Source organism: Protomyctophum parallelum (assembly GCF_964188405.1).
Source record: "Protomyctophum parallelum genome assembly, chromosome: 23".
NCBI classification, from domain to species: Eukaryota; Metazoa; Chordata; class Actinopteri; order Myctophiformes; family Myctophidae; genus Protomyctophum; species Protomyctophum parallelum.
The window spans coordinates 29905960-29928950 of record NC_139715.1 but is presented as its reverse complement, the minus strand read 5'-3'; the positions used below and the strand labels follow the sequence as shown (position 1 = coordinate 29928950).

General features: G+C 41.4%; 2 protein-coding genes across 3 annotated transcripts; one reads left to right on the top strand and one right to left on the bottom strand.

The window, feature by feature from the left end:
* The first annotated feature begins 1676 nt into the window (after positions 1–1676).
* LOC310854178 (mid1-interacting protein 1-B-like) lies at positions 1677–5593 on the top strand. Of its 2 annotated transcripts, none has more exons than XM_083758711.1 (3): positions 1677–1710; positions 2322–3025; positions 4290–5593. In XM_083758711.1, the coding sequence occupies exons 2-3, from the start codon at positions 2840–2842 to the stop codon at positions 4641–4643; spliced, it is 540 nt and encodes a 179-aa protein (XP_083614837.1). In that variant the 5' UTR covers positions 1677–1710; positions 2322–2839; the 3' UTR covers positions 4644–5593. The 2 variants fall into 2 exon arrangements, with proteins under 2 accessions (XP_083614837.1, XP_083614838.1); XM_083758712.1 differs by lacking the exon at positions 1677–1710 and having other exon boundaries at positions 2407–2431; positions 2466–3025.
* A 6928-nt stretch (positions 5594–12521) lies between these two features.
* Positions 12522–20282, bottom strand: LOC310854186 (tetraspanin-7-like; the record flags this gene model as incomplete). Its single annotated transcript, XM_083758725.1, has 7 exons — positions 12522–12590; positions 12815–12898; positions 13460–13615; positions 13985–14080; positions 15071–15145; positions 15240–15425; positions 20202–20282. 7 exons carry the CDS (start codon positions 20280–20282, stop codon positions 12522–12524), a joined length of 747 nt encoding a protein of 248 aa, XP_083614851.1.
* Positions 20283–22991: the final 2709 nt, after the last annotated feature.

Here is a 22991-nt window from a genome sequence, read left to right as displayed (position 1 = left end):
TGTGTGTGTGTGTGTGTGTGTGTGTGTGTGTGTGTGTGTGTGTGCTTGCGCGGTATTGTGAAATAGATCTATGTTTGTTTGACTCATGCTGATTGATTGGTCACGCTGGTCTGTGACGATGATTGACAGGTTGTCATGTGTTTGATGTAATGTTTCTTAATTACATTTGTGAATATTAAAACAGTAATGTACCATTATGCTCAATCCAAACAGCATCCTGTTGTACTGTGGTGATCTGTTGCTGAGTGTTGCATTAGTGGTCTGTGGTCTGGTCCATATTTTTGAGGAATGTTAGCCCCTAGGAATGTTAGTCTGTGGACTTTTTAATGTTTGTATAGAGCACTTATGAGTTATGAGTCTTATGACATATAGTAAATCGTTTGCCAGCCAAGTCTATGGACTTACATTTTTGTTTAGGGCACTTAGAGAAAACATAAGACGTCATGAGGCCGATATAAATAAGTATGACACATGTTCATAATGATGATTGATGATGTTCATGTGAACGATTGTGATTATCCACCTAAGTCTTTATCATACTATACGAGTAATAGAAAAATTGCCGATCTTGCCGGGGGGGGGGGAATCGTATTAAGTACAATGGCAAGACCCTTTTCTGAATCAAACTGGATGTTTGAATGATGATCCAGTTCTTGCCTCTCTGCTATATGACTAACAGGTAAATTATTCATTAATGGTATAAAAACGCCATCCTGGTTTTCATTCATCAGCATGCATTTATTATAAAAGTAAACCGAACGATTATCAAATAATATGAATGCAACAAATGTGAAAGGTATGGCATGTAGCTGTTACTGTGTTACACTTTGATACCATGAGGTGGTGGTAGAGTCAAAGTAACATGCCATGGGTAAGTATAATAATAATAATAATAAAACTTTATTTGTATAGCACCTTTCATGACATGAAATGCAGCTCAAAGTGCTTTACAGAACAATGGAGAATAAAAGAAAAGCAAGGCAATGACAGTAATGCAATACAGTGAGGACATGAATAACAAAAACTAAAATAAAAACAACTAAAAGATCAATTAAAAGCAATGTTGTGGAAGTATAGTTCCATAGTTGCTCGATATAAAGGACCAGATGCAGCCAGGTAGACTGGCCACCTAAACATTGTGGGCACCTCCATATCCCCCCCCCCCCCCCCAATTAAACATTAAACATTAAAAAATGTGTAATTTGTAAACATTGTCTGAAGAATGTACAAACAATGGAATAGAATAGTGGAGGCAATATTTGTATGTTTATAATTAATTTAGGCTTGCCTTTATGGAGCTAAAATAGTCTGGTGCTCGTGCTATTTTTGTGTTATTGTCTGTTTTGTATTGTTTTTTTATTTTATTATTTGTGTCTGAAATAAAATAATACAGTTTATCATAACGACAGTTTCCATTTTGGGAACCTCCGCTGTCCTACGTCACGGCCAAGCTCGGCTCGTGATTAGCTCAGAGCGGAGGTTCGGTCAGATGGGCTTGTCCCGTTCATCACGCCCAGAAACCCTCACATCATCCCATGTCCTGGAAGGACGGGCCTCTTTCGGCCAATCGGAGTCGACCATCGTCTGTTCACGCCATAGAAACGACGCCCCGCGGGCCAATCACGGCGCGCGTCGTCCCTCCGGGCTATGGGATGAGTTTGTAATCCTCCTGTGGTCCGTGCAGCGCTGTGTGGAAGCTTCACACGAACGGTGAGAAAGTATTTCCGTTAAAAATACAACTTTAATCTTCCTTATTTAGTTAGTTAATGATGTTTAATTTGTGTTACATGTTATATAATGTTTTATTACTCGTGTTTGTTTTAATGCATATTCATAGTTTTAAGTAGCAGCTTTCTCTTTCTGCCGGCTTCCTCTTTTCCCCTGTCCTGTTCCTTGTCACACGGACATTGGTGACCTATCGAAGTGCGTGACCCCGTTTCGCTCTGATACATTGTAGCCCATTTCCTTCACATTTAACTTCTGCATTTCATTTTTTTAAGTGCCATCGTTTAATGTAATAAGGCCATCAGGATACAACTTATATATTAAATAATAATCATCATCATCTAGGCTCAAACAACATTAAATGGTCCCGACCGCTGGGGTCACAGTATTCTACAGGTCACACATATCGGTGTAACTCACTGTCAGACTGCATTAGCTGTGGTAGTAAACCAGCTGACAGAGACCCAGGCTGTCAGTTGATAGAAGATGGTTTACAATGAAGCATAAACACTAGCTTTAGTATGAAGGCGAGGTTGTGAGTTTGATTCCTCGGCTGGCGCTGTTTTAAGCTGACAAGGCCTGTTTTATATTTTCAGGTGTTGGTTTTCTGAGGATGAGGAGAAGAGCAACGCCCTTTTAAAACAGGTTTTTATTTTTAACCAACATCCCTCTTGACGCTGTGTTCTAGATTTGTATTTAAACCAGCGTCCCTCTGTGTTCTAGACTTTATTTTAACTAAGCCAACACTTAACACGTCAACCTCGCGTCAACTCTGTCCCCGAACCACAACAATAGGAGCTGCAACAACGCACAACGCACTGAATAACTGTCATTGTCAGCCCAGCGTGCGTGTGTGAGTGTGTGACACGCTCAAAGCCTTTTAGCGGGCCAATCATAATCCTCCAAAGAGCATTAGCGGGAGCTAAGTTTATCCCCGCTCATTCATTCATAACTGACCCCCGCGCTGCTGGCTGCTGCTCTGGACCAATGACATTTCAGTCCTCATTTCATATTTAAATGCGGTAGCAGAAACTTGTGCCAAGTTCAAGTTGAAAGGCATAATTGATCCGTAAATATAAAAACCAAAAAATAAAAGGCGTTTGGAGGAGTGATTATGATGATGCAGGCCGGTGACTCACACAACCAGAAGCGGTCGCTGTTCAACGCCATGAACCGCTTCATGAGAGCGGTCACCAACATGGACCAGACCGTCATGGTGCCCAGCGTGCTGCGTGGCGTTCCTCTGGAACACGGAGACAACGGAGAGGCCAAGCCGCTCCGCACCACCACCTCCACGCCGGTAAGGCCCTAGTGTCTAGCTCTGGTCCATAGCGTTAGATAGTAGTTCTCCTTAACACTTTGTTACTTTTAGCTCTGGTCCATAGCGTTAGATAGGAGTTCTCCTTAACACTTTGTTACTTTTAGCTCTGGTCCATAGCGTTAGATAGTAGTTCTCCTTAACACTATGTTACTTTTAGCTCTGGTCCATAGCGTTAGATAGTAGTTCTCCTTAACACTTTGTTACTTTTATATCTGGTCCACTAATTGTCATAAATGTATGTATAACATTTTGAATACATACATTTTGTAATGTAAAAAAAGAAATAGCAGATCTACAAGCTTACAACACGTGCATGGATTAAAGTTCTCAGTCGCCACGACTGATTTCAGTCATTTAGATTCCATAGGAGTCAGCTGTGGGACACATTCAGAGCTTATTAGGGGTTTTCTAGCAATGTTATGTTAAGAAATATCTTCCATTAAATCTTAATAGTGTCTGGGATATTTCATATAAAAGCAAAGGGTAAAGCCTAAATCTGTGATTTCCACAGGATCAATATAATGTAAAAAAATAAATACATATTGCGTTAATTGTTAAATTGTTGTTTAGGAAACAACGCTAGTGTCGGGGGGATCCTTTCATACTGTACATTAGGACTTGTTGATTAGGGATGTGCCGATGAGACATTTTGGCCGATATCCGATATAATTAATTGCTGTTATGGCCGATAACCGATAATACCGATGTCGATATGATCTCATTCTGTATTTAAAAAAGATATAATAATTTTGTCCATTCTGAAAAATACATGTAACAGGGTATCTGCACTGGAGGCTTAGGCAAGTCAGATTTAACTTTAATACCTTTTTATATTTAATATTGTGAGCTTGTAGATCTGTTCAAGCTGTTACTTTGGGCTTGTTTATCTGTAAAGACAGACCGATTAATCGGACCGATTCATTTTACATTTTCATGTTATTCTGCTTTAATCCATGTGCATGTCATAAGCTTGTAGATCGGCTATTTCCGCTATTTAAAAAATAAATTGTATAAAATAATATAAAATTACGTCAGTAATATCTATCTGTATATTTCAGTTCTGTCATATGTGCAACTTTTGATTACAAAGCCTAAAACCATGAATAATGTATTTATTCGTAATGTCCAATGCTACACACAATACATTTTCCCATGTCCAACACTAAACAACACAATTTATGTTCCAATGTTCAACTCTAAACGCAATTAATCGCCATCCTACATTTCGTAATTGTGACCACAGCCCTGCACGGCGGGCGCCGCCAGCAACGGCGACGTTGGAGGCGGAGGAGGGGCCTATTTCCCAGACGGCGACATGTACAGCTCGTACATTCTGCTGAAGTCCATCCGTAACGACATGGAGTGGGGGCTCGTCCGGGACTGCTGCCAGGACATTTCCAAAACGGTGCCTTCGGTGGCGGATGTCGGCGAATGGGATGAAGAGGAAGGCGGCGAGGAGGACGAAGAGGACCTGCAGAAACAGTTCCACTTCCATCTGAGTGGACTGCACGCCGTGCTGAACAAACTGACCCGTAAGGCCGACAGCCTGACCAGCCGCTACAAGCAGGAGATCGGAGTACGAGGCTGTGGGAACTGATTAACTTAGCCGTGTGTTGCACGCGAGCGGCACAGCGTTGTGGAGTCCGAAACACGCAGGGACTGTGGATCCAGAAGATAAAACTAAAACGTGATTTATTTTTATTCTTTTTTTTAGCCAGAGGGCTGGACCGTATGTCCATATTGTAATATATCATCATATATATATATAACTATAATAATGCGACTAATTATCGTTAGTCATTGTCTTTTTTCTGGTTTTATTTATCACTTAAAGCCTTATTTTTTTATATGTAAAAATTTAAATAAAAAATCTGAATACAGCGCAAATAGCCGACAGACGAGCTCACTACGTGAGCATGTACATACGTAGCTCAGCTCTTTTCTCTACTTTTGAATATTTGAATACAGTTACTTATTTCCACAATATGTACTATGTATGGTCCATATGGTTCAGCCCTAACGCGAACATTTTCAACTACACTGTAACCTTCTCCACCACACCCACTACCAATATCAGAATGGGGTTGACGTGGTGGTTGGTTGCTAGGGCCGAGCTTACCAGCACTCTACATGCCTCCACAGACTATTCATAAGTACTCTGCCAAGGTTTTAAGCATATTATCCCGCCATCAATGTCTTCACATAATTATTGTACAGCATAATGCATAATAATAATATAATATATAACGCACATTATTCAGGCACATTTCAGCCACCTCTTTTGCAGGATGCTGGTTTGCTCTACGCAACATCATCATACAGAGACTGCACAGCGCAGGTGTGTGATTGGAAGGCGAGATCTTTTTATTTTTGTGGTGCTAGAGCGAGACCGGTCGAGGTTCTAGTCGTCCATATTGGAAAGACATCAGGCTCTCTTCCTCTTCCTTCACAGGTGTTACCAATGATACTAATGAAGGCTCTGTTCCATTCTGGTCAAACAGAGACAGGGTGCTGATAATGAGGTTCACGATGCGATTGTTCACGATATTTTAAACAAAGTATATTCCAGAAAAAAATACAGTTTATTTTATTTTATATAATGTATCTTCCCCCCCACATTGCAAAAGAAGTAGCATTACTTTTGACAGTGCAGAACCATAATTGCCCTCCTTGATGAGCATCAACGACCATCATCACCTGGGCACAGTCACAGACACACACAGCTCCCCTCTACAGTGCTCTACTACTGAAAGTGACTAATTTCTCTCCAAAAGCACTTGAATATGATGGAATATGACTAAAGTTCACATTTCACATCACACACCATAATGCACTAGCCCCCATAATTCTATTTATGTATTTCAATAAATCGATTCATATCGTCGGGATTCGTATCGATATACGATATATCGTTACATGCCTAGAACAGAGCCTTCATTAGTATAATATTTAACGCAAGGAATAGACCCAATTTATTTCCAATATGACTGCTGTGCATATATGCTGTTAACTTGTCACACACAAAGAAAATATCCCTCCAAAAAACAATATGGTAAAATCTTCACTAATGTTGACGTTGCGACGTAGCGAACAGAATGATTTTGTAACATTTACTCATTCACTGTCAGAGTTAATACATTGTTTTGTAACGTCAACAATAAATCCATTTCCATAAAGTAAAATAAAGTCTGCACACTAGATCATACTCCAAAGCTTAAAAGTCTAATGGTTCTCAAACATCTGAGAGTCGAAGCAAGTTTGACTTGATTCCACAGATACAGTACATGATGTGAAAATAGCATATCTACAAGCATCGGCTATTTTAACAACATTTGCCACTTTCTTTTGGGCCAATGTTTGACCATTTGTCTATAGTTTGTTCATTGATTACTTTTGATGCTGTGATGGTCTTTTTTTTAGCTATTGAAAGGGTCTTAAATTGTCATTTTATAAATGTGCAGATACCCTGTATACACTTATACTGTATGTTGGTTTGTTTACTGTTGAGTGAGAGGTTGCACATTAAAGGACCCTTTTTTATTGTTAGTTCAGATTTTTGGACTTCAAGCTGTAGGAAATACTTGCCATTAATATAGTGGTTGCAAAAGTATTCATTTATTGTCTGAGTCCCTTGGTGGGAGTTCTGCTCTGGTTTTTGTGAATATTAAGTAGTTCCAGTCATTTGGTGTGGTTACCGGGGGCCACCCTTAAAAATAAATTCAGCCACAGAAGCATAATTTGTATTCTTGACCTGTTAATACCATATAGCGCAACTTTCGTTCAACTTTCTTTGACACATGGAACACATTTTTTGTGTCCAGCAGCACAATCAATGAATATGTTTGCAACCACTATATTAATGGCAGATATTTTCCTACAGCTGTCCTTAGAGCTTTCCAAGTCCAAAAATCTAAACTAGTCCTTTAATACTATACTATATAGTATATCGTGTTCTCTTCTCTTCAGAACAGTGGTATCCTGTCATTTAAAGGTGCTAAGTGACTGATATGTTTTTGTTAAACTAAAGTTGTTTTGTTTGTTAAAAAGTTAGCTTTTTTAAAAGAGCTATTTAACAGTTATATTAACACAACAACAACATTGTGTACGCCACCTCTCTGAGAGAGAGTACACATCATTTGAGGATTTTGTGTGTGTTAGGACCAGAGCATTTGACATTATTTACTAAACAAATGTATTCATCATTCAATTTAATACACCACATCTTTTCAAATAGCGAAAATGTCAAGATTGAGGTCATATATATTCTAGGGTCATTTTTATATAAAGTAACCCAATAACAACAACCAGAAACATTAGAACAAACTTCGGTGTATAACACTGTCACTGAGTAGAGTGAGTTACAATGAATATTGTTACCTTGTTGAAACGTGTGACCGCTGTTACGTTCTATTTTGTTCTCTCATTTTATTTTGTCGTTTACTGTTGTTTTGCACTTTTTGCAATCCAGGATTCTATTTTTGCACTAATTTGTTTAATATTATTATTATTTGTCTATGCAAATGAGTGTGAGGTTGAGCTTTAATTAAATTAAACGGGGAACAATCGTTTGAAAAGCCCTGTTTCTCTACATGCGGTCCGCGCGCCCACTCGGGTCCTTGAGGAGGTGCCAGGAGGTCCCCAGCAAAACCGACCCCAAATGGAACCAAATGGACCCTTACAGGTCTGTAACTCTTGAGTGTAGAATTGGAACCAAATGGACCCTTACCTCACAGGTCTGGAACTCTGAGAGTGTACACATGGAACTGACACCACCAGTGATGTTCCTATAAGCTTTGTTGCTCCATTAAAAAAATATATTTTAATTAAAAACTTTAAAAACATTATAATTATTGCTTTAATGTTAATTAAAGAGTTTCATGACATGATTTCTTGTTTTGTCTTATTTAAACATTCTCAGTTTGAGAAAACTTGTCTAATGCAGTTGAATGTGAAGTGGCAAAATCAAGTCCTACTCAAAGCAAAACAGTGTTGATTGTTGTAGCTAATATGGATAGTTCATTCTTGGGTATTTTATTTTAAACTATCCACGCACAAATAACATGAATCTCTGTTGTTGTGTTTCTGTTGTTGTGTTTCCAGTGGCACTACAGTTCTGTGAGCATACCGCGCCGTGATTGGTCGAGTATCTTTCCCGTCTGAGGCAGCAGAGACGGCTTCCGTTGGAGCTGTAGTTCCAGGAATCGTCTGGCTACGCGAGATTAACCGTGAGGACATTTAAGACCTTTTTAAGACCTACCAAAAATAGATCAAAAGTAACCGACAAACTATACTAATTTATAACTGGCGCAATATACGGTAGAGCTAGCAGCTTATTCATTCAACCCTTATTTGAACAAAATGTTACTTACACCACGACCATTGTTTTGTTTTTTATTGACAAGTGACATGTCAACAAGTGACGTGTTGACACAACATGAAACCAACGTGACTTAAAAAAGTCACTGTTGATTTATAATTATAAACATTTATTTTATAATACATTTATAATCAACATTTATTCTATAATACATTTATAATGGTAAACATTTATTCCAGTATACCTTTTATAATTATAAACATGTATTATATATTACATTTATAATGATAAACATTTATTATAATACAATACATTCATAATGAAACATTTATCACATAGCCTTGATCGAAATTATTTCAGATAATCAGTTCCACGTTGAAAAATGTTTTCAAACATGTTGGAGATTAGGGATGTCCCGATTCACTTTTTTCGTTTCAGATCCCGATACCACAATGTCTGTGTTAGCTGATACCAAATCCAGGAACGGGTCTCTTACGATATAGACGAATCCAGGAACGGGTCTCTTACGTATTTCCTGTAGGCGGACTCGACGTAGCTGCGGGGTTTAAACCCTCACCAGGCGCATCTCTTCCACTACAGTGAACGGCAGAGGTACTGATGTTAGTCTGCCTCAAACGTTACTCTTTTACCTGCTTTTTACTAACACTAACATTACAAAGATGCCCAGAACATCGGGATGAACCTGTGTTGTTTGCTGCTCCAACAGTAGTGGTAACATTAAAAAATAAAATAAAAACGGATGTCAAAATATCCACCGCCGTGGCTGAGACCAGAGCCATTGAGTAATGGTTGAGACGAAGCAGTGGCAGGTCCTGAAAGATACATAACGTCAGTCTGCTGTATTTTATACCTCATACTAAGCATTTAATGTATGAGGTATAAAGTACAGCAGCCTTGTGTTCATAAAACAGAAAGATTGGGTAGTGGGTAAGACTGACGTTATGTATCTTTCAGGACCTTTCACTGCTTCGTCTCAACCATTACTCAATGGCTCTGTTCTCAGCCACCGCGGTAGATATTTTGACATTCCGTTTTTTTTTTTTTTTTAATGTTGTCACTACTGTTGGAGCAGCCATAAACTACACAGGTTCATCCCGATGTTCTGGGCATCTTTGTAATGTTAGTGTTAGTAAAAAAAACTGTGGAATGCACTTCCCATTGCAGTCAGAACTGCAGCATCACTCCCAATCTTCCGCCGTAGTCTGAAAACCCACCTTTTCAGACTCCATCATGGCCCATAGCACTTACCCCACCCCCTTAGATAGCATTTCTGTAGACTTAGATAGCATTTGATACAGACTTATAGCATGCTATGTAGACAGCACTATAATTGCATTGTATGTAGTCATAGCACGTCATAGTACATATGTATAGCATAGTAGTATAGATGTATAGTTTATATGTATAGCTTCATTATATAGATATTCCACTGTTACTTTCTTAGCTTACGCATGTTTCTTGATAAATGTTTTTATGTGATCTATTCCCATGCTTTTTTTGTTCTTGCTTAATGTAAGTCGCTCTGGATTAAGAGCGTCTGCTAAATGCCTAAATTGTAAATTGTAGTAAAAAGCAGGTACAAGAGTAACGTTTGAGGCAGACTAACATCAGTCACTCTGCCGTTCACTATAGTAGAAGAGGTGCGCATGGTGAGGGTTTAAACCCCGCAGCTACGTCAAATTTCTACAGAAAATACGTAAGCTGCGACCATGAGACCCTTTCCTGGATTCGTCTATACCAGAGAATAATATTTATAATAATAGAAAAATAATGAAGATCTTATTTTGAAATCCACCGACTGGGAATAGTGTTTATAGCTATCTAGCTATATATCTCGTGTTGTGTTTATAGCAGACTCCTCACTCAAATGTGCACTTGCAACACGAAAGCAAACTCCACATGCCCCAACATTGTATTTACCTCCCATATTGTCAACCGCTTACCCCTGTGTGACGTGTCGGATCGGTGGTTAGACTGGCATATTTGCCGATAGCGATATACCCGATATGACCAAATAAGGGCCTATCCAATACTTTTCCGATACTGATACAATATCGGGACATCTCTAGTGGAAATATACAATCTGGTTCTGACAACGCATTCTCACTCCCAAGGAGTCAAACGGGTGTCTTCTAGGGACGGACTTCCCAAGGAGTCAAACGGGTGTCTTCTAGGGACGGACTTCCCAAGGAGTCAAACGGGTGTCTTCTAGGGACGGACATCCCAAGGAGTCAAACGGGTGAGTGGAAGGGGATGTTAAAATGGTACATGTTGACTAGATATGGGTCAGGATGCTGTCCATATCGGGACATTAACTGGAACGGTGCCGAGTTCATCATAACACTCGGCACGGCGACGCCTCACGGCTCACTCGACGGTGCCTCGTTTTTATTTAAATTTTCATCCCACGATTTTGTAACCCTTTTTTTCCCCCACATAGTGTAAATTATCTAATGTAATCCTGGGCGCTACACTCCCTCTGCCAACCTGGGGATAGCAACGGACTGACCTCATGCCTCCTTCTGTGCATGAGGAGTCCAAGCCGCTTCTTCAGGGTTGGCGTTTCCCCGGTTCGACGTATACGTGTGGAAGGACCAGGTTATTCCAACCAGTTCCTTTCCCTTCCATCAGGCGCCCCGGCTGGCCCGAGGTAGACCAGGATTACTGCATGTTTTTTTTTTTTGTGAGGAGAGAACGTGCAAACTTTCTTTTGTATGTGTGCTTGTGAGAGTGTATGAATAAATATATGATATAAATAATATAAATATAATAATCTTATAATAATACATGAAATGTCTACAGTACATTAATAACGGTGATATGAATATAATAATCATTGAATAAGACATATTAAATGTCTATACAGTACATTATTACAGTCACAGTGATATGAATATAATCAGTATTGTAAAAAGTTTGTAAATGTTGTTTTATGCTCTAGTAGTGGCAGCTAGAGGCCCTACGGCCGTGTGTGTGTGTGTGTGTGTGTGTGTGTGTGTGTGTGTTTGTGTGTGTGTGTGTGTGTGTGTGTGTGTGTGTGTGTGCACGCACACACACACGTGCATAAGGTCTCCACGGTGATTTGTAATCGTTTTTTCTCTGAAAGAAAGAAGGAAAGAAAAAGGACAGGACAATGATGACTCAAAAGTAATATAAAGTTTGTATTTAATATTATAAAAACGTGCTAGTGGACTTGTAGTTTTAAAAGGGTCCTAGCTGATGGTAGTTGTAGTAACTCGGCGCTATGTCGTGGTTACAATATTAACGATTCATTCTGAACATGAAAGAATCGATCGGCGGAGTAGTATACTGGACGATTTTTACTGCCGGTTCATCGGGGTGAATTTGGGGGTTTCACATACTTATAAATGGTGATGGGAGATTAATCGGCAAACACATCGGTATCGGGCGATTTGAGTTGTTTTGGATTAATTGGCATCAGTTCGATTAATCAATCAGCCTGATTAATTAATCGGTCCGTCTTGATAAACAAGCCCAAGTAACAGCTTGAACAGATCTACAAGCTCACAATATTAAATATAAAGGTATTTAAGTCTGCAGTGCAGATACCCTGTTTACATGTATTTTTCAGAATGGACAAAATTATTATATGTGTGTGTGTGGGTGCCTGCCTGCCTGCCTGCCTGGCTGGGTAGGTAGGTAGGTATGAGCACGAAAACAGCATGGTTGTTTTTCACCACCTGTGCGCAACCTAACACACACAAACACACGCACATAATTATTAACTGTATATATGGTGATTTCAGTTGTGCCCGTACAGTACAGTGACGGTACAGTACAGCACAGTAGAGGGTACAGTAGAGGGACCCCCACACGGTAACTCTGTCATTTCTCAACCGTTTCGGACGTGGGGCGGCTCCTTGGGTGCGTTGGGTTTTCAAAATAAAATGCCTCGTGCATCCTGTTGGCAGTGAAGGGACAGCGCCGAAGTTAAATGGTGGTTGTAGTTTTAAAAGTCTCCTAGCTGGTGGTAGTTGTAGTTTAAAGGACTCCTAGCTGATGGTAGTTGTAGTTTTAAAGACGTCTAGCTAATGGTTGTAGTTTTGTATGGTAGTTGTAGTTTTAAAAGTGTGTGTGTGTGTGTGTGTGTGTGTATGTGTGTGTGTGACCTACCTGTTACACCATTTCATACTGATTGGCAGTGATGAAGCGAGACAGACAGCAAGCTAACAGCATGCCTATCAACTAGACAAGCAGACAGATGGTTACCTCACTATATACAACATTCAGTACAGCAGGCTATAGTAATTGTGTAGTGGAGTAAAATGTCTAACATTAGCTTGAACAAAAATATAAATGTAATTCTTTACTCGGGTAAATGTGTCTTAAACTTGTAGTGAATGCAGTAAGCCTACATTTTATTACTAGTAATATTTTAGTAGCTAGTATTTTATCAGTAGTATTTCTACCTGTGAGAAAGCGATACCAAATGTAACTCCAGCGATGATTCCCATGTTGGTCTCAATGAATGACGTGACGATGTGATAACAACCCTGAAACATAGAGGTCGCCATTTACAGACAGACAAACAGACAGAGAGACATAATTATATTGCTGGACTTTCACAACTTATTTGCAGATAAATTCCTCATGTGAATGGATCTACAGCTCGTGTATTTGTTATATGGTATAAACGGAAAGCGGCAGTATTTGTTCTATATGGTAGGCCTATAGGACACCAGACTTTGTTTTCGCATCGTTCGACACGGCAACTCGCTCGCTTTAGCTCGCTCAGTGGTGGAGTTTTAGTCTTTTGAATAGTTTTCATTTAGTTTTAGTCACCCGGAATATCTTATTGTTCGTCTAGTTTTAGTCGACTAAATCTACAGTTGATTTAGTCGACTAAAATGTGTTTTGGCGGGCCTTGATGCCGTTGTAATAGAGCGCCGAAGTCCTGACGTCACTCGCTCATCCCCCGGTTCACGGATGTAATTTCTCTATGGAGAATAACATGGGCTCATCTTAAAATCGTTTAACTGTGTATGGACCTTGGTAGGTATTAGCGTAGCATTTACCTGCGTATGGACCTTGGTAGGTATTAGCGTAGCATTTACCTGCATATGGACCTTGGTAGGTATTAGCGTAGCATTTCGGAGGTCTTGCTCCTCACAGTCGTTGAAGTTGACACAACAGGAAGCAGGAACTCCATGTTTGGTGAAATACACACTGCTGAACCAACTGGTGTAGTCCAACACTCCGCAGCAATGCAACTACTCACACACACACACACACACACACACACACACACACACACACACACACACACACACACACACACACACACACACACACACACACACACACAATACAACAGTGATTATAGGTCAAATCATCATTCATGACATCCATTTAAAACAGTTTAAATTTGTAGATCTGCTATTTTCTTTTCATATAATGACGCAGTACCCAAAATAGAGATGCATTATTGCCTGCAATATCATCCACAAAGATTGAATTACATTTAATATCTAGGTGTAATATGTACGGCCTAATTTCATTATGTATCCTTTATATTATGTATATAAATAACCTACATGTATTATGCATAATGTATATTTACATATATTTACATAACTCACAGAGCGTTGCACATGGTCAACTGACAAACTCTTGTCATCCTGGGAATTGTAGTTCTGAACCGCATCTGCGTACGACTGTCGGAATGTACCTTTAATCTACACACACACACACACACACACACACACACACACACACACACACACACACACACACACACACACACACACACACACACACACACACACACACACACACACACGTTGTTGTCCCATTGGGTAGCACACTTACTGGTTGACAATGTCAAAATTGGCCTTTTCAAAGACGCACGGACACTAGACATGCCGCCTTGGTTGTAGTTCAGACATCTAACATATAATTAAGGGAATGTCTGCAGTGTCTGTCCGAAACACTGTCGCTGCTATCCACTGCCTGCACCACTGGCTCTCAATTTCCACACAGGCATTGATTATTACATTATGAAGGTCTAAGCGAGGCCCTTTCTCACGTCGAAGGGAGATGAAGTTCGCACACCAGGTCTTGAATCCAAATTCCAAACTTTTATTTTATGAAGAGATAACGCCTACAACGTTTGGACCCCTTCGGGTCTTCGCCAGGACTCTTCCTGACGGAAGGTGTGCAAACTTCATCTCCTCTCATCTGTACATATTTGTGTTCAGCACCTGTAGAATTCTTTGAGATGTGCGTGCTTTCCTGCTGGATCCCCTTTCTCACTTTATCAATCTTTATCAAGTGTCCTATAGAAATGTGTTGCCTTTTAACATTCAGTGGATGTTCTGTGGTCTGGAGTTTTCTCTGGGGGTTGGAAGCCTTTTGGGCTGCAATGAAAACGGGCAAATACAGTGAAAACAGTGACGTCTGCTGTCAAATCCCATTGACATATGCGATTTGCAGGCTGTGACATCACAGACAGCAGGAAAATCACTTGTTTGAGCCAGAAAACCCCAGATCACAGAAAATTTACTGAATGTTAAAAGTTCAGATTACTTTTGGGTGCAATTGAGCTCAGAAAACCTCACAAAATGAAGAAAAACTCATCGTTAAGGGAAGTAGCGTATCTGAACTCGGTAATGAAGGGAGGAGTTGGAACTACAAGTTAATGTCATTGTGAATACGGTAGAACTCACCTCGTGTCTGAAGAGGAAACCTGAGATTCCTGCAACCAACTCACACAGAAAGATGACGACCAGGAACACTGCATACTGTACACACACACACACACACACACACAGTTTATCTACCAATGTTGTGATTTGGCACGTAATTAAATTGAAGTGTGTGTGCGTGCACGCGTACCATTTTCAACATCCATGGACTTCCTCTACACGTGGCGAAACAGCCAAACAGTCCGAACACGATGATGGCCGTCCCCGTGCCTATGAGCACGTAGGGAGCGTTGGTTGAATTATCTGCGATCAGAGAGATGTATGACAGCATCAACTTCCCCCATAAGCCCACAGCCAATAGGATCAGTCCTGTTATCTAGAGAGAGAGAGAGAGAGAGACAGCCAATAGGGTTATTCCTGTAACGTTATCTGGAGCAGTTTTTCCCAAACCTTTTCATGTCAAGGACCCCCAAAATGACACTAATTAGCCCGCGGACCCCCTTTTGAAGAGAGATGCCAGGGACCCCCATAAGAGAAGTTTTTACGGCTCTAGCAGTGATTCTCAACCAATTTAATGTCGAGGACCCCCAGTTTGACCTGCATTAGTCTACGGACCCCCATTTAATGGCATTTCTATCTCTGGGACCCCCAATTTATATTGTAAAACCAATGTTAATCTAACTCCCTCAAGGACCCCTGGGGGTCCCCGGACCCCACTTTTGGAACCACTGATCTAGAGCGAGAGAGAGAGAGAGAGCCAATAGGATCACCCCTGCATATTTATTTATTACAGTACAGTACAGTATATAAAGAGTATATCTGCACATTTCTAAAGTTACAATGGACTTTTATTTTTAATAGGCCTATACCTCTAAATGTTTTTTTCTTCTTTTCTTTTCATTGTGTCTAAACTAAGTAATCAACAAAACTATACTTTAGAAATGGTCAAACGTTTGTTACAATGTGCTCTGCTCAATGTAGTTTATTTTCCATTTGTAGAATCCAGTATGAGGTCCATCCTTTAGTGTTGATGTGAAACAAATATATTTTAGCGAGCGTTTATAGGCTATTAAAGCATGAAGGTGGATGTCATTGCGGTCAAACTATAGTGGTATTTAGGCCACGTATTTAAAGACCTCCATGCAAGTTATGTGAAGTCCACAAGATGGTCACATATTTCAGCAGGTCACCAATTTCACCGTAACACCGCCATGCTGGAGTGACCGAGAGAGAGAGAGATGGATACAGAGAGAGAGAGAGATACAGAGAGAGGGGGGGGGGAGGGGTCATTCTAATTATGTCTCGGCGTTCATTAGCATCTCAGTGTCGATAGGTCACACTGTCCTGTCAATCACATTCCTCACAGCTCACATCAAGGAAGCAGATTCCTCCCGGCACATCGTGGTGTGGATCATGGGAAATCTACTACTTAACGGTTTAACCCATTTAGGCCAGAAGCAAAGATTTTAGTTAAAAACGTTTGCTCTGAAAGAATATATACCGGTATTTAAAGATTTGCACTACATTTTCACGATTAAGTGCCGCGCTACGAGCTTGTAGATCTGCTGTTTTTCAATAGCTAAAGTATAACATGATGCTTAAAACCCACCCAAATTGGGTTAAACTTAAACATTTGTTTTCTAATTCATGGAATTTCGTTGATTTCTCTTCTATTTCTTCATGGAAATACTGGAGAGAAAAAAATCACACCCGTGTGGAAGTGAGGGGCGCTCTCATCACCGTATACATAATCACACATCGACTCATTCCGGCCAATCATAATTTGCGTCCTTACCTTCGTCATCAATGTTTGCGTTACACAATGCTTGTGATTTACACAAACACTCAAAATTGTCCATTCATCGTCGGTGGCATTTAATGTTTGTGTTGTTGGGGCAAAGATTGGGTTACATACACCAAAATCTGCACATAGGAGGCCCTCAAACATCAACCCATGAATTTGCGACCCACGAATGGGTCCCGACCCAGTGTTTGGGAACCATCGAGCTACAGCACTGGTTCCCAAACCTTTTCATATCAAGGACCCCCAAATTGACACTAATGAGCCCTGCGAACCCCCATTTGAAAACATAGTGCCAGGGACCCACCATGAGAGAAGACTTTTACGGCTATAGCAGTGATTCTCAACCCGTTTCATTTCAAGGACCCCCAGTTTGACATCCATTAGTCTACGCCGGACCCCCGTTTAATGGCATTTCTGTCTCTGGGTCCGGGACCCCAATTTAAATTGTAAAATCAATGTTAATTTAACTCTGAGAGTGTACAAATGGAACCAAATGGACCCGTTAGGGTACATTTGATTCCATTTGTACACAGTGTACACATTTGTACAGTTACAGACCCATAAGGGTCCATTTGGTTCGTTTAGCTGTGGACCCCTTGGAACTCTCTCAAGGACCGCTAGGGGTCCCCGGACCCCACTTTGGTAACCAGTGGTGCCAGGTCTTTACACATGATTTCTCATTTGTAGTTCTCAAATGTTGAGGTTCCTCATAGCCAGTGGTGGAATCTCTTGGAATTTCACATTTCTTACTTAGGTAACAGTATCAATAGTAAAAATCCGGAATTCAAAATGTACTTGAGTAAAAGTACAATGTACTTCAAGTACCAAAAGTAAAAATAGACACATTTTGCAGAATGTCCCATTTCAAGTTTTCAAATGTATACAAATATTTTAAAAAGGGCCGATTGGCCAAAATTACGAATATATATATATATTGGAAGTGAAGTTCGACGCGTTTGTTGGTTTGTAGATCTGCTATTTTCACTATTTTTGTCCGGGATTTCAGCCCCTGCCTCTCTAACACTCTTTGCACGTCCCTGGGGGGTGCCATACCTTTGGTTGCGTTGAAGGCCAGCATCAGAGTTTTGTACGGGGAGCAGCAACCAGGAGTGACTCCAGTTTTGTACTCTGTGTGGGGCAACAGCAACCAGTAGTGACTCCAGTTTTGTACTCTGTGCGGGGAGCAGCAACCAGGAGTGACTCCAGTTTTGTACTCTGTGTGGGGCAACAGCAACCAGTAGTGACTCCAGTTTTGTACTCTGTGTGGGGCAGCAGCAACCAGGAGTGACTCCAGTTTTGTACTCTGTGCGGGGCAACAGCAACCAGGAGTGACTCCAGTTTTGTACTCTGTGTGGGGCAACAGCAACCAGGAGTGACTCCAGTTTTGTACTATGTGCGGGGCAGCAGCAACCAGGAGTGACTCCAGTTTTGTACTCTGTGCGGGAAGCAGCAACCAGGAGTGACTCCAGTTTTGTACTCTGTGCGGGGAGCAGCAACCAGGAGTGACTCCAGTTTTGTACTCTGTGCGGGAAGCAGCAACCAGGAGTGACTCCAGTTTTGTACTCTGTGCGGGAAGCAGCAACCAGGAGTGACTCCAGTTTTGTACTCTGTGCGGGGAGCAGCAACCAGGAGTGACTCCAGTTTTGTACTCCGTGCGGGGAGCAGCAACCAGGAGTGACTCCAGTTTTGTACTCTGTGCGGGGAGCAGCAACCAGGAGTGACTCCAGTTTTGTACTCTGTGCGGGGAGCAGCAACCAGGAGTGACTCCAGTTTTGTACTCTGTGCGGGGAGCAGCAACCAGGAGTGACTCCAGTTTTGTACTCTGTGCGGGGAGCAGCACCACCAGGAGTGACTTCCATTGGAAATGCATGTGGTGTCTTGAATGACTGAATGCAGCCCAGTAAGGCCACCCCCTCCTGGTGCTGCGGCCATCTTGGATCCTAAACACATGGGAGAAGGGTGGGGCCGAGAAAGGCCCTTATTGCTCTGAGAGTGTACACAGAGTTACAGACCCTTACAGGTCTGTAACTCTACACTTTCGTAACTCTACACTTTCGAAACAAGTCCAAATATACAACTACTCTTTAGAAACAAGACCATGTCCATGTTATTATAGGTAAACATTTTCAAAGTTTTCAAAAATGTAAAAGAAAACAGCTTGCCTGGCATCAAGCCCACTTGGCATCCATGTTGTTTGTAGATGCAAGCTCACAACATGAGTTTGTAGATCTACTATGTATTAACACTTTGGTGTGCATATCAATATGCTCAAGTGTTTAAACGATCTATTGATCATTCATAAAATTCAATTCAATCTATTCAATCAATCAATCAATCAGGTGGCTAGGTGGCGGTGTGACGTGATAGACTTCCACTCTACTTCCTATCACAGCTGTTTGTTTACGTCGATGTAACGGCGCATGCGGCGTGAGCTGACGTGAGCCATGACGTCACACGTTTTGCGGCTGTGCTTTACCGTGATTATTGGCACCTCAGTCACGCTTGTGGAACTCGGCTACCTTCGACACGCCTGATGACGTCAACGACATGATGGGAGCAGCACGGATACGAAGCCACAAAGGTGCTGTGTATCTTTGTGCGTTTTTATATCGTTTGCATCTGCTAGTGGGAACGCAGCATAATATTTCCACTCTGAAAGGAGGTTCCACTTTGTTGCATTTACAACCCCCAATAACGCTGTTGCCTTTTATTTTTTCCGTTTTCTCTAGAGATGGTTGTCGTCTATTAACAGGGCCTCAGATAGAAGGAATTAAGGGAGAGATACAAAACAATGTGCAAAAACACAGCATCACCAGTGCCTGGATTTACAGTAGTAGGGGCCCCTGGGCTAGACAAAATCTCAGGGCCCCCTCTGCCGAGCAATTTGAAAACTAAAAACAAAACTAAAAACATTGGGGTATTTGGGTTTAGACACAGACATGGTGCGTTCACACGGGCAGATGGAACAATACATGTCGCTGGCTTCCATTGACAATGAATGGTAGACTGCATCTTTTACATTTGCCCTTGCGAACGGTACAGACAGACAGACACTAGTACTGGGTGGGACTGCAGCCCTCCCTAGCCCAACGGTAGATCTGGCCTGAGCGTCACAATAAATTGAGTGTCGATCAGGCTTTTGTGTTTCACCCCAAACACTTTTTAAGTTGCTTCATTCAATTGGATATTTGATATAGGGCTGTAGGTCATTTTTATCAGACACTCCCCCTTCCTAAAACGGGTGTTTTCAAATCAACAAGTCTAACATTCATTAGAAGGACACTATCAGTCACCAGAAACAGAGAGATGTATGTGTGTTTTCATTAGAAGTATGGCTTTAAAACTCACCCAGAAGATCAGTGAATAGACGATCAGTAAGGTTTGAAAACAGGCGATGACAGGTTTGGTGTTCATCCTTCTGGAAGCCATCTGGTCGGATCACTAACCTGCTGCTAACTAACCTCTGCTACACCAGTCTAATGTTAACTCTCTCTCTCTATTTCTCTCTCTCTTACTCTCTCTCTCTCTCTCTCTCTCTCTCTTTCTCTCTCTCTCTCTCTCTCTCTCTGTGACACACTCTCTCTTTCTCTCTCTCTCTCTCTCTCTCTCTCTCTCTCTCTCTCTCTCTCTCTCTCTCTCTCTCTCTCTCTCTCTGTGACTCTCTCTCTGTGTGACTCTCTCTCTCTCTCTGTCACAGACTGTCTTCAATATGTGCTGCTGTGAGTATAACATGTCATATTAATATGACATTGTTATACTCTGAACTTTGGACTACATTGAGCTTTGCACCATTACATTGCACCGCACTATTGCACTTGGGTTATTGTACAGTATGGTTATTTATTTGATGCCAGTGGTGAAGCTCTAAACTGAATTTTGTTGTCTCACGCAAGCAATGAAGATAAAGATCTATCTATCTATCTATCTATCTATCTATCTATCTATCTATCTATCTATCTATCTATCTATCTATCTATCTATCTATCTATCTATCTATCTATCTATCTATCTATCTATCTATCTATCTATCTATCTATCTATCTATCTATCTATCTATCTATCTATATTAAAATAATAATAAGCCTATACGTTATATTATTATATCATATTATTATAGTTTATTAGTTTGAAGGCAAACAGGAGTTCATATTATCATTACTGTGTGACTTTGTTGTCATGTGACCTTAGAAACATTCAACACTGACATGACACAATGTGACAGGAGAGGAGAGGAGAGGAGAGGAGAGGAGAGGAGAGGAGAGGAGAGGAGAGGAGAGGAGAGGAGAGGAGGGGAGGGGAGAGGAGAGGAGAGGAGAGGAGAGGAGAGGAGAGGAGAGGAGAGGAGAGGAGAGGAGAGGAGAGGAGAGGAGAGGAGAGGAGAGGAGGGGAGGGGAGGGGAGGGGAGGGGAGAGGAGAGGAGAGGAGAGGACGGGAGGGGAGGGGCGGGGAGGGGAGGGGAGGGGAGGGGAGGGGAGGGGAGGGGAGGGGAGGGGAGGGGAGGGGAGGGGAGGGGAGAGGAGAGGACAGGAGAGGAGAGGACAGGAGAGGAGAGGAGGGGAGGGGAGGGGAGGGGAGGGGAAAGTAGTAAGTACATTTTATTTATAAAGCACCTTTCGAAACAAGGTTACAAAGTGCTGAACAGTGACACAATATAAAACAATCAGGTCAAAACAAACGTTTTTAAACTGCTTTTAAAAATGTCAACTGACTTGGCGTTTGGGAGGGCAGAGCATTCCACAAGGTAGGAGCAACCACTGCAAAGGCCCCATCACCTTTTGACTTTAACTTGGTCGCCGGTCTCACATTATCCTTAGGGGTTAAAAGGTCGAGGATATAAAGTGGGGCCAGTCCATGAAGTGCCTTAAAAGTGTTGTTTTCGTCGACTAAAACTATGACAAAAAATGTTCGTCGACTACCTTTTTTCACTGACGAAAACTAAATGGAAACTAAATGAAAACTAAGCTACTAAACTGAGACTAAATATAGTGACAATTTTGTCAACAAATGAAAACTAAAATCTTAGGAAGGGACTAGTGGACAAGAGATCCAGTATAAGTCATTTTACACTTGGTTGCATGCTGAAAATAGCAGATCTACAAGCTCATAACGTGAGTTTGTAGATCCGCTATTTTCAAAAAAATCAGTAAAATCAGTCATTACAACGGCATCAAGGCCCACTAAAATAAATTGTAGTCGACTAAATCAACTGTAGATTTAGTCGACTAAAATCTTATGATATTTAGTCGACCAAAACTAGACTAGACACTATAACATTCCAGGTGACTAAAATGTGACTAAAACTAAATGAAAGCTATTCAAGAGACTATGACTAAAACTAAAATCTAAATGTGCCGCCAAAAACAACAGCGTACTCTGGCCTTGATGGGTGACCAGTGCAGTCCAGCTAATACCGGTTATTGTCTCCACCAGGCCGAAGGCATGGGGAGAGAGTATGTTTTGCACTCCGTCCGTCCGTCCGTGTGTCCGTGTGTCCGTCCGTCCGTTAGAAGCTAATCTCGGCCACCGTTAACCCGGTCGATGCCAAATTTTGCACACACACTCCCTGGATGCCAACGATGAACCTCTGCCCCAAAATTTCCAGAACGGCCTGTTATAGCGCCACCAGGAGGCCGCTTTGTGCAAAACAAGTTTTTGCACAGTACACCTACAGATTTTGTCCAAACATCGCGCAAATTGCTACACAGTCTCTCTAGTTCACATCTGGCTTTTAGAGCGCCACCAGGAGGCCCACTTTTGTAAAACACATTTTTGGATATTACTCCTCCGGATTTTGTCCAAAAATCCCGCAAATCGTTACACAGTATCTCCATAGTCATGTGCTCAAGACGGATGTGTCTGATATTTCATATTCCATCCTAATTGGCTAACATTGGCTTTCAAATTTTGCAGGATTGGCCTGTTTTGAACAAAAAGCCTCAAATCATGAACGCAGCGTGCAATTTGACGTGAAATCTTTCACGCACTTTCCTACTAGGCTGAGGAATATATCCCACCCATTTCACATTGGCCTGTTATAGCGCCACCAACAGGTGGATTGTGCATGCGTGCGATCAACACGGATCTGCACCATTTCCCATATTCCATCCTGATTGGCAAAGATTGGAACAAACAAACAAA